This window comes from Eufriesea mexicana, unplaced genomic scaffold (genome assembly GCF_001483705.2).
Source record: "Eufriesea mexicana isolate 0111107269 unplaced genomic scaffold, ASM148370v2 scaffold124, whole genome shotgun sequence".
Taxonomy (NCBI): Eukaryota; Metazoa; Arthropoda; class Insecta; order Hymenoptera; family Apidae; genus Eufriesea; species Eufriesea mexicana.
In genome coordinates, this window is record NW_016908357.1 from 134,756 (window position 1) to 151,109 (window position 16,354).

Genomic DNA, 16,354 nt, shown 5'->3' on the forward strand with positions numbered 1-16,354 from the left:
GTATAACCTGGTACGAAATTTATTATTGAAACGACCTACAGTCCCCTTCAAAATTACGCGTCGCCATTCATCTCGAGAAACTTTAATAGACCGATTATAGCACGTTCGCGCGATAAAGCGGATATTTTCCAGTTATCGGTCGGTGACTGTTTCTTCGAAACAAAACCTTCATCGATATAACCGGATTCTTTTGCGAATCGAAATCCAACGCCATTTGTCATTCGTCGTTTCTCATAAGCATCCAGCTATAGCGTCGAAAAGTTGAGAAATGTCTTGGAGGTATTAACGCCGACGTTCGTTACGAGGAAGGATCAAGAGAAAATGCAGGATTCGATTTAAATATTTTAGTATACCACTTTGTATACTTAAATTTAAATATCGTAGGATACAACTTTGGAATGCTATATGTATTTCAACGTGAGTGCTTACAAACTATGCCGTTTCAACGTAGATCACTCGTGTGATTACGCGTCCTGTCGGATAACGCGAATAAACTGTTAGAAAATTGAACACGATCTAAAATAAGTTTCTTCGAGCTTTGCTTCAGCCCTGAATCGTTGTGCGATATTTTTACGTATCTCGCCACCTTCTTCTGACTTTGATTCATCTTCCGGTCTTATATTGCCTGTAAGAGAAATATGCGTCTACCCCGTGTAGTACTCCGACGGAGGCACTCATGATCTGTAAAAGCACAATAACATTGGAATAATGAAGGAAGCACGAGTTATAGTCGCGAATAATTGTACGTACATAAGCAGATATCATCGCAGGATAAACATCGAATCCAGGTATTATATAATATTGCGGCAGGAGATACAGCTTTGTACACGCGAACAAATAGCCAGCCGAGGTTAAATACAAGAAGGATGCCGAAACGTTGAACATTATCTCCTGAAAGAAAGCGCAAAGTACATTTATAGCGACGAACGGTGGAAATAGCATACAGCTTGCGAGTTTAACGTACAAAGAGGGACGATCTGATCATCTTGTAGGATTTTTCCGAAAGCACGTAGCAGGCGAGTAATATGGTGGATGTTAAGAAACAAGCAAAAGACGTAGTCAAAGCTCCTTCGAAAGCCGGACCGATCGTCGCGTTGTATGGCAAACCGTATTTCATTAGCAAACTTTGTATCAAGCCGCCGATGATCTGAAAAGACAAACGTGTCCGATAGATTATTATTGCCGATTATTCGCCGTTAAATCGTCGAACATACCATTTCGCTCAGTTTCAAGATACCGGGGAAAGTTTTTAAGAATTCCAAGTGTATGCACGTGCAACATTTGCAGAAGCAACATTCGATACCTCCGGCACTATGAGTACCCGTGGTAGTCATCCGGATCACTGGGCCTGTGCCGTTCCAAACCATCGTCAACCTACGATTCGCCGAGTAAATTCCACGATTCTGACGTTTGTTCGCTCGTGTTTAGAACGGAACCGTAGCCAAACGCGTATGCGTGTACATGGGATGCCGCGATTGATAAGTTCGTTAAACCTATCCTCGTCTCGTGTACACTCGGGCTCTTGATTCGATCACCCTAATTGGTTAAACGACGATTAATTCGCATGGTTAGAAGACAGGGGATGAATCGACTCGGTGATCCGTTCCACGCACGAAACCGAGATTGCCGCGCTTCACAGAGAAATATCCGTGGATTCAGCCGAACGGTGAGAAAAGGGACGTGAACCGCATCCGCGAGCACTTTTTCACTAACTGAGGATGTTTTCTGGGCTCATATGGAACGTCTAAATGTCGTTATACCCCCTACGTCGCACTCGACACAACTGAGATACAGACGTCTATTTCTGGCACGTGCCGTCAGGACGCATAGTATACCAGCTGTACCGAACGCACGGGAAATGCGTGTCAGGAAAAAAGCAACGGGGAACCGAGCAATTTGACATTCGACATTTTTACGCGTACGGTTCGGTCGTCGTTTTCGTATCGACGGATGTACGAGTACATAAACGAGAAGATCTATCGATTCTTCGTTCCCTCGCATATGCGGTTATATATGCGGTTGCATACATAATCTAATTGATTACATTATGCATCGCACCGCAATATCCTGTTCTTTTTCTTTGTGTAGCTTTATCAAAACTCCTCCCGCATACGTTGCTACGTGCAGACCCACGTCCTGTCAATGGCCGTGCAAAAGTCTCGTTTTCGTCCTCGTTACGCTCGCTTCTTTTTCGCTCGTAATTACGTCAGTCATATACGTCGACGTGCACAAAGAAAGGGGGCCAGGCTTTCTCCTGTAAGCGAGTTGTTAAGCTTACGTTTTCTTCGTCTATTCGCGCAGATTAGGATTTTCGTACGAATATTGCGAATATGTACTTTCCTGTGCTTCCTTTTATTGGACTATCATCTCGTCGAGTATAAACATTAACAATTGCGCAAGTACAATAAATACGTGTACATATGTAGCCTTCGCGAATAGGCTTGAACGATAGGCTTGAACGATTGACAATCTGTAGGAACCGTGTAAGTTACGAAATATCAAAGACACTGTTAAGATTTTTGGTAACGAGATCGTATGAAAATAGAGATTCGATATCAAGTAGTAACGAACCAGTAAGTAACAAACGTATAGTATCGAATCATCCTGGAAATTTTTGTGATTCTTGGATCGTTTGGATTAAAGGAACGCAACTTTGCCAAAAGTCCATGTTCTTTTCCTTTTCCCCTGTCTTTTCCAATTTCTCAAAATTTTCCAAATTTTATCGCATAAAATTTGCTTTCTATTGCAGCTCGACGAAATTCGAATGATCTCGATCGTCAGTGATCGACGAGTACAATGACCGCTCCCCCACTCGGTCGTCGAACGATCTTCAGCGTCAATGACACGACCTTCCTAACTTTTACGATCTTCCAATGCCCTTGAACGTCATTGACGGTAACGAAGTCGAGTGAATGTAAAATATCGAGTCATAAACGGTTAAATAAATGGTAAAAAATCGTAAAAAATTACGACAATCTTCAGGATGATTTGGTAACGCGTTTCGATAGTTAAAAATCCTCGCCTGCGGTATAAATATATTTAAAGTATATAAATAACGGTAAACATCTTTTATCAAATGTAAAATTACGGTATAAAAAGGTATCGGTTAAAGAGTGCGCGTTTCGTGTAGGCATTTAAATGCCTCGTAAAATAAAAAATATACGAAATACAAGGCGAATCTGTGATCTCGAAATTTGTACGGAGATATTAAAAATTTCGCGTAGAAGGAACGATAACGTGCTCAAATGCCTCTGTACGTTCGAACAGCGAGTATCGTACTGAAAAGGTACAGCGCTGAGTTTATGAGACCGCAAATCTGAAAGAAAGCATAATTTATTACACGCAATTCCAAGTGCTGGTTCCAGGATAAACGTTTTTACATCTTTACTTACGACTGCGGCCATTAATGTTTCGTATTCCCTGTATCCTTTCATTTTACATCTTTTTTTACATCTTTACTTACGACTGCGGCCATTAATGTTTCGTATTCCCTGTATCCTTTCATTTTAAACACGTGTACCGAGTACGTTAACGATGCAGCCAAGTACAATCCGAATGCTATGGAGTGGTAGAGAAGTTCCTAGAAAATGGATATAAGTTTGATACGCGATTCGTCGATTATTTCTGACGTTGATCGTAAACGAAACTTACATAGATGGATTTTGCGATGACGGCAGCCGATGAAAAGGAAGCCAAGCAACTTACGAGCAAGATGAAGGTACCGATTAAAAACGTCGTTGTCATTAAAAGGAAAAATAATTCACCGGTGTACGCGTAGCTTTGATAAAGAGAGATGTGATTTCCTACTATTGCCACGCACACTATTCCAAGTGCCTGAAACAAAAATACGAGATGAAGCAAAGTTTACATTTTCGAAGTGCAAAGTTCAATAGTCGCGAAGCGTGTACATGGAGATGCACGTATATCGAAGTACGTACCAACTGCAACGTTTTGAACAGGCCGCTCCAGGTTTTTAGGTAACCGGTATTGATGAGAACTGCTGTGGAGCTGCTCGTCACCGTTTGGGTCCTGATGGTTACCGAATGCGACATTGTCGTTCCCTCTGTTGCCGATTCTGAAGCATGAAAGCAGCACGTTACAACGCGAACGGTTCGGCAAAAGGTTGTCCGGGTTGTCCGAAATATCGAAACGACAGTCTCGGAGTCACGTTGGCAGGAAGAGGGCCAAGGACAGGAATTTTTCACGCGTGGCCTACATTTCGCAATTTCGTCGAGAGATATGGTCCTCGTCTTCGTCAAACTTAAGAATAACAAAGTGCTTTCTCGTACGCTAATTTCATTTTTGTATCGTCCGTGTTATGTTTGAATGTTCGCCAAGGAAGGATTAAAAATAGAACGGAAGATTTGAGAACACGACCGTGAAAATTTGCGAGGAAATATGACGGATTCTTTCACTTTTGCTTTCCTCGACCCACCACGCCCTCGATGTTTCTCGCTGATCGATAAAACGTCTAGCCCCTTGGAATCACTTTTCCTTTCTATATTCCAAGATACAAGAGATAATAGAGCTTTCATTGACGCAAAAATGACAGGTCGCCGAACCTTTGCACCGTCTGGAGTTCCTAGCTGCAGGTATTTAATCACCATTTACTATCAATTAATTCTAAAAAGGATATTACTTTATTTTTGTAAAATAAATTTAGCGATGCTACAAAATTGTTAATCGCTTGAGAAATCATTCTAAAATGTAATAAGATTTCTTATCAATGCACACGGTATAGCGGCGAGAAAGATTCAGCAATTGTCATGGTGCATAAACATCGATGATCGTACGATGTACGGTTAACAGACAGATTTTAATCTATTCACGATGCATCGGTATTCTTTTCCTTTCGAATTCGAATCACGAATACACCCGAATTAGCGCGGCTAGGAATAAACATCCGTGAAATTTCGTCATAGGTTATTTTTAAATGAAAGCTTTCTTCTACGAGAGAAACCGATAACGATACCGGATAATCGAAACGTGCATCGCGCTTATTTCCGATGGTAATTAAAAAGATCGTAACGAGACGGTACCGAAATGTCCAATTTATCAAGTTGCTCGGGAATATTGCAATTCGTTACATGGATAATACCGGAATGGTTTCACTCGTGTTAAAAATATATCTTAAACGAAACTCTAGATAAGAATGGGATCCGGTGTCGAACCGCGATAGCAGAAACGTAGCGGTTAGAATTGTATTGCACGATTCACGATTCACGACTCACAGTGGGTAGAACTAGGCAGGATGTATATACACAAATTTTAAACTGACCTTAATAAGGTAGGTGGTCGCACCTTGAGCGTCTGGGATTGACTGAAGTGCACGCTGGCGTTTCCAACGCGTTGCCATGAATGACGTCATTGGTGATATCATACTGGGGTCCACGTTCACAGGGAATGAATGTATACACGTACGAGAGCATGTGTAACTGTGCGGCAGCTTTTAATCGCAAGTCGACCTAGCGTGTAAGAATTTTTTTTTTAATTTTTATTACGATAATCGGTGACGGCAACTTCAGATATATCATGCTAATCTTTAATGACTTTTTAATCGTGCTTTAGACACGGAGAAATTACGTTATGGTAAAACGAAAATGGAAAAGTTATCCTATTTATTTAAATATCTCCTTCCTTACCTCGTGTACGTAGACTCCGAGATCAGCGTCGAGATTAGAGTTATCGGATGCGATCCAAATAGGTTCGAAGATAATGTCGGAAACGAACGTATATTTCAATGGTAATGCGTACAGAAAGAGTACAATGTATTCAAAAAATATTCGTTCACGTAGTAACCGGTCGTTTTTACGTCGACGAATAGGAAAATTACCACACGAGTGTCCTCTACGAACGGGGGAAGATAAAGAAAAAAGAGGAAGAGAAAAAGAAAAAAAAAAACGATGTACCGTATTCGGTTTGTGCAAATATATTATCTATATAAAACAGATATGTATATGTAAATGTATATAACTAATGCGTGTTTACATATAAATAAGAAGTCGCGGTAGTGCGAGAAAGGTACGGTTAGAAAAGTAAACAGGACGGGAAAGTGTCGCACAAGGTACGTGTGTCAGCGATACATATACATATGTACATATGTATACTCTTATAAAATTCATCGTAAAAGTCGAAGGATCGACACATCCAATATGGAGTTGACCGATCGTGAAACATAATTTGCTCTTAGAAAAGGTAACCGTTGTTTAACATTAACGTTATCGATACGTATGTTTGTACAATGAAAATCTGAACCGCGTAACAAAGAAAATTCGCGAAACTCGTGGAAACAAAGACGTTAAAAAAGTCGTCGATGTCTGTTCGGCGCAACAACCCGTCCTAGATCAGCGGTGAACCGTGTGTTCTTCTTTGTTTCGTGGATGGTCGGAGCGAGCATGATCCCAGAAAACCGTAGAGTCGCAAACTTCCGCCGATCGTGCGATTCTAGATGGCGACAGGGCCGCGATCGAACGGCACGATCGAAAGGCCGCGATCGATTGATCGAATCGATCGATCGATCGACTAATCTTTAAGGCACGTAGATACAGAGTCTGTCGTTATAAGCTACTACACACGATCAGGCGAGGGCCTCCGTTGGACTAGCTTCGATCCACTGATTTCTCTGTGATCTTACTACCGATGTCGTAGAACCAGCGATCGCGAGTGTAGTAGCCTTGTCGTAGGTGCTCTTCAGGTACCTAGCGTCTCATCGAGTACCTCTGCATTTCTTCATTGCGCGTCGCGGCTTCTCCACTCGACGTACAAGAAATACGCTCCAGCTGCGTACGCCAGCGTGTTGAAAATTCCAAAGACCTATACGAGTAAGCAAAAGAATTTTTACCGTTAGTTCCGTTGTCGCGTCTATCGTTTACTTAATGCGCTCGTTAACGAACGAAAAGCACGCGTTTTACGACTTCCACTGGATCGTTAATTTTCTATCTTGCATTCTTTTCGTTCAGCGTACGCATTCGTGTGGAATATAGTTGGGCTCGTTTATACTTACCCCTCCAGCGATATTCCTCGACGTAAATGAAGAATGTGTCACGCTCCAGGCAGATAACTGTGCTATGAAAGCAATCATGTAAAGCACAGCGAATATCGCTGTGTTCAAAAGTTCCTGCAAATTAAGATGCTTCGTGAGCAGAGGAAACAGAGTTGCGTACACGCGTATCAGTGTCACTTTTCAGTTGTTTCATTACCGTCAGAATCCAGTTGATAGGGAGCTTAAGCGCCTCTCGAATCGATAGCACATAAATGAAACACCATAATAGACAGGCGATAAAAGCTGTTACAGCGACGAACAGAAACCAGTGGCTTGCAGCTACTAATGCCGGTGACACGCATGCCATGCATATTATGCCAAGCAGCTGAAACAAATGAAGAGTATACGTTTAGTATCAGAAGTATATTACATTCGAATATCTTTCTACGAGTATAAAGGAAACACCGACAATTCAAGAGGTCGAGTTATTCGCTAATAGCTCGTTAGCTTTACGTCGTATTTCGGCAAATTTTTTAGCGTAATCGTCAACCGATTTTCCGAGATCTATCGGAATAAATTCCTCGAATTCCGAAGCTTTCACCCTCGGTTCGAGTAACTTGGGGAATTTTCGCGATAACGCGTTTAAAAGATATTCGTCTCGACGAGCAATTTTGTCGTTCACTTTTCCCAATTTCACGTCCCTTTCTGCTTTCAAAGCGACAAAAGCAAGTCTCTTCGCCTCGATCTCGGAGGGAATTAAATTCTTTTTGTTCAAAAGAACATCCTTCATTCTGTCGAATTCCTTGGACATCCATGCGACGTGTTTTGGAACCGGTGCGCTTCGTGCCCTTTTCTCCGCTTGCAGTCTCAAACGTGCTTCCTGCTCTCTCCGAAGCATTTCCCTAGCTTCTTTCGCTTCCCTTTTATGTCCCTCGTCACGCCTAGCTGATCTCTTTGCTACCACGACTGGATCGTTAGCTAGAAAATTATTCTGCCAGCTGGTGAAAAGTTTCTTCCTTCGTGCTTCTCTCCACGCGTATTCCTCGAACCAATCCATTCTTTCCGTCGCGACATCGCCGCGAAAAATCTCTGGTTCTTTGAACGCGCGAAACCATCCCCCACGATCGCCGATACCGATCATTTTCGAACCTTCGTTACCGAATACGCAGGACTGTAACTGGATTAGATAGGTGATCGATTTCAACGATACGACTTGCGTAAATATCGGCTGATTCGATTCGCCCTTTACGTTCCACATTTCGAGACTACCCTCATCGTTACCGAGCAAGAATACCCCGGGTTCGTTGGCCCAACAACAGCTAGTGTATCGAGAGGAAGTCCTCCTCCAAAATAAAGGAGAATCCGTATGATCGTCGTTCCAAATTGCGAACACTTGTCCACCGATCGTCAAGAGTATTTCCTGAAGATGCGACGATCGTACGATTTCTGTGACGGGGCCGTCGTGCACGTGCGAACAATTCAAAATATCGCATTCGACGATATCCGCTGTATGTTTTTCCTCGTGTGCCTGCTTATCGTCCCACGTGCACTTTATCAACCCTTCCGCGCATCCTATCCACGCGCTTTTCGTAGAATTTTTCTCCTTCGGATCGTACTCGTCCGTGTCGGACGTTTTCTCATGTTCGTCGAGAACGTTGACGGACGGAAGGCAGAGGCACAAAGGGGTAAAGTCCCGTGAGTCTTCGCTCAAAGTCGGAATCTTTAAACGAAAAATCGGTCGGAACGGTTCGCCTGAATCTTCGGCATCGTGACCGATTACGAGGAATTCCGAACGAAGAGGAACATTCCAAACGGCCACTGTGCCATCCTCGGAAACGGTTAGAAACTCCACGTCGGAAGAAATGAACGATTTTGTCAAGTTTCCATTTGGCTCTGTCCTGTATTTGGCAGATATCCAACGAATCTTTCGAACAGGTAGGCGATGAGAGCGGTGTTTGTCCGACACAATAATTGGCCTAAGCACTGGCAAGTTGTTTCGCGCCGAGGTTCCAAGTTTCGTATTTTTGTCGTGACGATTGTTCAAATAATCTCTCGTGTTCCAAATAATCACTTGACCGGTGGAACAGCCTCCTATGACGAGATTGTCGTCGTACGGACAAAAGCAAACGGAATAAATTTCTCTGTGATCCGCAAATGCAAGCTGCGGGCGAAGCGGATCGTTCAATTTCCAAAGAAGCGCTCTAATTTGAAACTCGCCCTCGCTTGTACACTCGCTTCTCCAAGTTCGATTCGAAACCGCGATATACGAGATCGCTAGGTACTCTGTTAATCTTGGATGCAACGAGACGTGTGAAACGGCTTTACTGGCAGTGAGTTCTAAATCGACGAACGACACCTGTTCGTAAAATGTAGGCACTTCGGAAATCGTTGCGATTTCGTCTTTTTGCCCAGACAAACTTTCGATATCGTCTACGTACAAATTCACTGCAGCGTTATATTTAACGACGTCTATCATTTCTTGCGAACGAGCCTCTAGGAATAATTCCAGAGGCGTTTTTCCTCTGGGCTCCTCGTCGTTCTCTTTGCTTCGAATAGTTTCTTTTCCTGGCGACCGGTCATCATCGTTCCGTTCCGATTCTTCTTTCGGCTGTTCTTCGTCATCGATATCTTCGATCGTGCATACCTCCTTTAAAATATCTTCGTACACGTATTGAGTCCAAGCATTTTTAGGATATTCAGGATACGTTTGGACGAATGTTTCACGCGGTGGAAGATTAGTCTGAACGGATCTAGAGATGCATCTTCTATCCACGTTCTTGAATTCCTCCTCGTCTTCGTTTACGAGCTCCATATAGCTGTCTCTAGCATCATTCGCGCCTCTATCGCATAACGTTCGAGCAGAGTTCAGCACTCTTCCGGGCAATACGATCTCTATCTCGAAAAATGCTCTAGTATTTTTCACGAAGCTTTCATCTACTTCCGAGTCACTACCCAACGTGTTCCATAGCCTCGCGGCTTTTACCACCTTGGCGACAACTTTACGCCAAACAATGGCGCCGATATCCTTGTTTCGTTGTTCAACGTGCTGTTTCGCTTCATCGGTGAGACAAATCACGAACTCGTCGGAGCTTAATCTAACAGAGGAATAGCCCACGAGAAACGCGTCAGTCTCATAGGCTTCGATTTTCTCTCGAAATACCGCTAGCGAGGAGTCTGGTAATTTAGCGAACTTCGCGACAACGTCTCGATGCACATACGCCCACGGATATTCCAGGAACACGTGTTCGCCGACCAAACAACCCAGTTCTCGTTGCGTCTCGGGATCGAGCTTCACGCGTTCTACATTTTCGATATTTTCGTCGACCAACGTCCACCCGTACGGATGCTTAACCCCTTTCCTCGGCATCTCGTCTGCCTTTACCGACTGTCGTTCGTACTACTACATGTTAGTCGGTTAGAGTTAGAGGTTGCAAGCATCGATCAAACTTTCTTATATCATAGAAACCAGCCACGCGTTTTCCTTTCGTGCGTTCTCCGTCGTGAACGACGATCGTTTACCGGATAGATATTTATATCGAAGACATTGCGTGAACCGCCGTCCTATGGAAATTAAGTACGAATGCAGATAACGTACAAGAGACCGGAATGTACGAAAGGGTGAACGGGCGCGAAAGTGCGAAGGATTGGAACGCTGCAACCGTGTACCGAAGGAAGAATTTCACTTTCACCGTTTGAAAACGTCGTCGACCGCTATAAACGTTCAACCGAGAATTCCTAACATCGATAGTCCATGCAACAACGACTACACAAGTTATTACTATGAGCGATAGCCTCGACTGGACAGTTTATCGACTTTAACCACACACACGTACACGTACCTTCCCCATTTTCTTTAACTCGTTTTTATCCGTAAACAACATTTGTTCGCTCCACTCGTGCGAGGGGAACGAAATAACGACTAATCCTAAAATAACTTTATAGAGAATAAGTAGCCGCTGGGAAATATAGGTCGGGGTTCTACATTATTCATAGGGGGAATAATCTGTATGTAGCGTTTGCGTGCCACTTTTAATATACATACACAACATTAACGATCGTAATAACGGTGGTAGTGAAGCGCGTTAATACCATTCACTTAAACTGCAAGGTACGGAATTGACGAGCAACGAACTGAAACGTATCATGGTTGCATCGGTGAACACTTTTGCCGTTTCGTTTAGTAGAAACAATCGTATTATAATGCGTCGAATGAAAGATTCCAGCGATGGAATTAGTCAAAGGGAACGAAACGTCTAATAAAGTAAACAATCGGAGAAATACATAAGGAGGAAAATTTGCAAGGAAACGAATCGGTTCGAAAATTAACAACTGACATCACCGTCAAAATAATCATCAATGATGATTCATAATCGAGGACAAGAATCACTGAATTATCGCGTGAATTAGTCTTGTTTACTGTCTACAAGGGTCAAACGAGTTTATCGAGTAAGTACAGAACGAAGCAAGTGCGTAAAATGGGAACAACGCGATGAATTAAATATTAACGCGACGAAAGGATATAAATTTAAACGGATCCAACTGTTGCAGCAGCAACAGGAGTCTTTCTGTACGTATGTAACATGATCGTAACCATACGTGCATGTAGAAAACCGCTTAGCTAGCTGAAAGCAAGAGAATTACTCGCATGCGCGAAGTCGGTACAGATAAGACATAACTCGTAGCGAAACCTTACGACCCACATGCGTTATTCGTATACGGTTGCTAATTGTAAATGACTACTGCTTACTACAGCCTACGCTAATAATTCGAGAAATTATAATCGTTTCTATCAATTACGATTACATCTGTCCCGAAGAAGAAATAATTATTTGTTAAAATCGTGGTTACGTAGTCGTTATGTGTAAGAATGATTGGCATTTATATTCGAAATTTCAGAGTTCAAATTTCCAATTGAAAATTAGAGAATTTATCAAACGTGTTCGACGAGTCACTTTTGCTCGTCGAAACTAATGCGATAAAGTTCCGCGAAGACATGTCGAGAAGGTGACGTAAGTATACTCCTTAAAACAGCGATGACTCTAAGAACGCCCCCTTGTTTTATCTCCACTTTCCAGAAATAATACTTTTATAATCCACAATGAGATTTCGTCTCATTTTATCTATGACCGGCTTAAATCCTTCAATTTTGCTTCTCATTCTTCCAAATAACAAAGGAAATAATAAGAAAAATAAACATCGATCGATTCTCATAAATTCAATCGTCTCATACTCGTTCCACTCGCTTAAATTGGCAAACTATCAGGATTTACGCTACTTTGCGCGTGTCGTAATTAAAAAATTTCTGTCTAAAAGGCTATCGTTCGTAGCGAAGGCCTCCTCTTAATCTATAAATCAATTTATGCAATATTTCAATTCGTTAAAGGATTACGTAGTTTCAGTGAGCCAATATGCACGGTATCGTGTTCATACAATCACGGTGAAATACACGACGGTTATAGAAATGGCTACGTAATTAGCAATGTAAATCTCGTTAAATAAGGTTACGGATTTAGCACCTAAGTAACGCGTATCTTAGTATGCGAGTACAGAACGTTCCACTATGTTACGCTGGTATAATTATCGACTGTTATTCTTACGTGAATGACGTAAAAATGAATTGTATTTCGCGTATCATCGGATACTAAATATTTCTTGTTGTTCTACGTAAACTACATTTTTAATCGTTTGCGTCATGCTGTAAAGACAAGATCAAAACTATCCGTGACTAATCACGCAAGGTGCTTATTGCTTCTCAGATAGATCGTTTACGCACCTATCCACCCACGTGGTGAGGAGGCCAGTAAGAGCTGCGATACGAATGCTAAAACTGTACAGATATTGTTCAGAATTTCAAAAGTCAATAAGAAAAAGAAAGAAAAGAAGAACAATATACGAATCAACTACGACAAAATATTATATATATATATGTATATCATTGATGCAAAGTTCACGATGTAATCTAATCGATTGGTCGCACGTTCTCGAACGCGGAGAAACAGTTTTTACGACTTGAATCTGCCGTTCAGGACTGCGTTACCAGGTGCGGCTTGTCCTTGCACGTAAGATACGTACTTGCGTACGTTTACCGCGTTTACTGCATAACTTGTTGCACCAGCGGATATGCTTCGTGAACAGCCTACACACCATAGAAACTCGTGATCCTAGGACTCTGCAATCATCATAACAATCGATAGTGCGCAATTTCTTGCATCGCGTTTGTCGTTTACCATGAACTAGCTAAAATGTGTGTCCTTCGGGGTTTCGAGACGGGTTGGATCTATACACCTTTAAACACGCTAATACGAAGCGTATCACGCACACGGAGACACCGATTTTTGAAAATTTTCCATGAAAAATTGACACAACGTGGACGCGTACGCAGAAAATTGATCGTTCGATAGGGTAAGAAACGTTTATCCTCGCGAGGCTAGCAACAGTATCGGTGACAGTTTGTTCCACATACACGTGTTCAAGCCTCGACAGTGTAACCTTTCCGTGCGTTTTCTTCTCACGCTTTATCGAATAGAATTACGGAACGCTTGTGCGTATCACCCTGACCGAAATTGATCCTCCGATTGAACAATTGAAACGATTTGCTCCCATTCATGTTCATTGTAGCAAGGATTGCACGATAGAAAACGAGCGTGACATATAGCTTTCGAAGACTTCGGCGACGCGTGAAGTATGAATCGACGTAATGTCGGTAACCAATTTACGTTCAACGAAACTACGATGGTTTTACGCTTGTTCCGCGTAAAAAGACAAAGACAGATATAGTTGGTGAACGCTTGGAAAAATTGCAGTCTCTATGCTATATCGGCGACCCTGAAAAATGCTGGATTCATTCTGGTCGTGACCAATATACGTATGAACGTAACGTAAGATTAAACCTATATACGATACACGTATGTACGCGAGAATAAATATGACGCACGTGAGTGACAAGATATCTAGCATTCGTGTTATGCTAACTATCGTGCCATTTTCCATCAACGCTGCACGTAATTTCGTACCGATGAGTCCTCGTTGTTAATTATCAGAACCCAAAGTTCGAACAATTCCGTTTGCATAACGAATACTGCGATGCAAACAGAGCGATGAAACGATAAGACTCTGATAAACGCGATATTTTCACGAGCATTCTTCGAGTGGTAATCATGCGTTTAGCTTATATTTCCAGGTAATACTTTAATAGAGAGATACGCAGAAAGTTCCAATGAAACGCGATTCGATTCGCACATGTGGACACTTATTAATGGTAAATTGGTTGGCAGGAGAACAAAAATTATCGAGAAAAAGTCAAGGACGGCATGAATTTTTAATGAATCGTTCCGATACCGTTGGCGCGGCCTCGACGTATGGCAGTAGGATGGAACTGCGAGTATGTGGGACGCCACGTATGGTCCCGGTCATCGGGATGAACATGTATGGACATCGAACGTGTGTCTAGTTCGTAGGGACGTGTGTCGAGCGCATCGAAACTATGCCACCGACCGGGAATCGTTCCAAGACTTTGGTCGATCAGGCATGATCGTCATCTTTGGTAAAAACCGGTTCTTCTTCTCTATCTTCTTAATACCACCGATATTTGTAAATTTTGGAATTCGAACTCTTTCTTTCTCTCTCTCTCTCTATCTATCTATCTATCCTCTATCTCTTTTCTCTCCTCTACCTCGTACGATATAAAAAAATTCTCAACGTGGAATAAAATTAAACGTAAATAATACAAGATCCACGACATATTTTGCACAGCACGTAAACGTGCGATCGATAACATACCCTCTGCGTCGACGAATACTATTCGGGGACAGGAAAAGTTTCGTGAAATAAATAACGCGATGTATTTGATTTCTATTTGTTGGTAATTTAACCGGACTGTTGCAAAGTTACCGTCAGGATTTGCCATGCGTGTATATCTTCTTACTTATATTTTACTACGCCCATTGGCTTGCCTATTTCCATCGACTTAAAGCAATGCGTCCATTATTTACAAGCGAGTATAAACGGGAAATGGCAACGGGCGTGTCTCTGGCTGCACGTGCGTGAACCAAAGAGAAACGATGCTTACCGATGCTGATCGCTTAACGGTATCATCGATTTCGACGAGGAATATCATAGCGACGCAGAAACCGAAAATCATTTTAACTTTGTACGACGATGGTGTCGATACGCGATACCGTAGTTTCGTGAATAAAAATTATGTTTCTTCTTCTACGATAGCAGAGATGATAGTTTGTTAATCGTTCCGTAAGAATATTACCGTTATGCAGTTATGCCGTTGCAGGTTCAACGTCACGGTGTAAACTACACGATTCCAAGATACGTACGTTCTCTTTTAGCTTTTTAAAAAAGCTATCAAGCTTTCTCCATTGTATTTTCTATTGTACGGTCATAAAAATACGACGCACTTACCAGACGCATAATTGCGCAACGCTCCAAAACATGCATGTTCAAAATAACAATGGCGCATAAAAGATACGAGGACCGTAGCGCCAAAAGCAATGATGAATGTCTGCCAAAATCCTACGGGATTAACGGCATCGCAAAAAATAAAACTTAACCTAATAAACAAAGACGCTCCTACTTTGATGCAATACCAGGCAAATATTGGAATTTTGGAGCATGGAAAAAACACGCACGTGTGAGACTTGCTGGTACGTGATATTCTATTTTTATCGAGATAAATGTACTGTGAGATCAGTTACGTAATGCAAACTAATGTATCAGATTGTGCGGAAAATATGAAATTTGAAGGAAATGTGATATATCAATTTTCCTATGCGTTTGTTTTATCGGATCGTTCCTATTGTAATTGCATGCGTGAATGGTAAAGAACTTTTACCTTTTGATCGATTATCCACATCGTGAAATTACAATTAAGGTCGTAGTCGTTATTACGCGGTTTCGGTGTATTCAATTTCGATGTCTAATTAAGCGTGTGTGTTGTTGTAACCGGATGAAAGTTAACAAAAAAATGGTCGATACATTGTACTTACCAGCTGTACAAGTTTAATAATACCAGGTATCGTCCTAAAGTAGGGCACGTTCAATGTGATGTTTGCTAGAGGGTTAGGTTGAACCGGTTCCGTCTTTACGGTAGGCACCTGTCGAGGATTGTTGGTGGCATTATTGCTGGAACCGTCGATCGTCACTGCGGTCTCCGACATCATATTACGTTTTCTTCGCGGCAAATGTACCACGAGGTAATTCGGCGTATACGCGTCAGTGAAAGGGATATCCTACTGCTAACACTACTAGGATATGATGGAACCGGTACCGCGACTGCCAAGCCCGAAACACCTGTTCGTTCGCCACGGCCCGCACGGAGGCCTCACCACTGAATACTACCTACGTATTAGCCGACGATCCGCT

General features: G+C 42.3%; 4 protein-coding genes across 5 annotated transcripts; all 4 read right to left on the reverse strand.

Annotated features, from left to right (window-relative positions):
• Positions 1–483: 483 nt before the first annotated feature.
• Positions 484–3,113, reverse strand: sing (MARVEL domain-containing protein sing). Of its 2 annotated transcripts, XM_017911104.1 has the most exons (4): positions 1,215–3,113; positions 965–1,147; positions 751–891; positions 484–681 (listed from the first exon to the last, which is right to left on the reverse strand). In XM_017911104.1, exons 1-4 carry the CDS (start codon positions 1,365–1,367, stop codon positions 604–606), a joined length of 555 nt encoding a protein of 184 aa, XP_017766593.1. In that variant the 5' UTR covers positions 1,368–3,113; the 3' UTR covers positions 484–603. The 2 variants fall into 2 exon arrangements, with proteins under 2 accessions (XP_017766593.1, XP_017766592.1); XM_017911103.1 differs by having other exon boundaries at positions 484–891.
• A 47-nt stretch (positions 3,114–3,160) lies between these two features.
• LOC108555581 (uncharacterized) lies at positions 3,161–5,355 on the reverse strand. The gene is made up of 5 exons (XM_017911322.1): positions 5,279–5,355; positions 3,939–4,075; positions 3,652–3,834; positions 3,464–3,580; positions 3,161–3,316 (listed from the first exon to the last, which is right to left on the reverse strand). The coding sequence occupies exons 2-5, from the start codon at positions 4,050–4,052 to the stop codon at positions 3,242–3,244; spliced, it is 489 nt and encodes a 162-aa protein (XP_017766811.1). The 5' UTR covers positions 4,053–4,075; positions 5,279–5,355; the 3' UTR covers positions 3,161–3,241.
• A 39-nt stretch (positions 5,356–5,394) lies between these two features.
• On the reverse strand, positions 5,395–16,348 carry LOC108555580 (uncharacterized). The gene is made up of 5 exons (XM_017911321.1): positions 15,979–16,348; positions 7,200–7,367; positions 7,004–7,117; positions 5,643–6,813; positions 5,395–5,465 (listed from the first exon to the last, which is right to left on the reverse strand). Exons 1-4 carry the CDS (start codon positions 16,150–16,152, stop codon positions 6,730–6,732), a joined length of 540 nt encoding a protein of 179 aa, XP_017766810.1. The 5' UTR covers positions 16,153–16,348; the 3' UTR covers positions 5,395–5,465; positions 5,643–6,729.
• On the reverse strand, positions 7,413–10,822 carry LOC108555579 (WD repeat-containing protein 63). Its single transcript, XM_017911320.1, has one exon. It carries the CDS (start codon positions 10,347–10,349, stop codon positions 7,455–7,457), a length of 2,895 nt encoding a protein of 964 aa, XP_017766809.1. The 5' UTR covers positions 10,350–10,822; the 3' UTR covers positions 7,413–7,454.
• Positions 16,349–16,354: the final 6 nt, after the last annotated feature.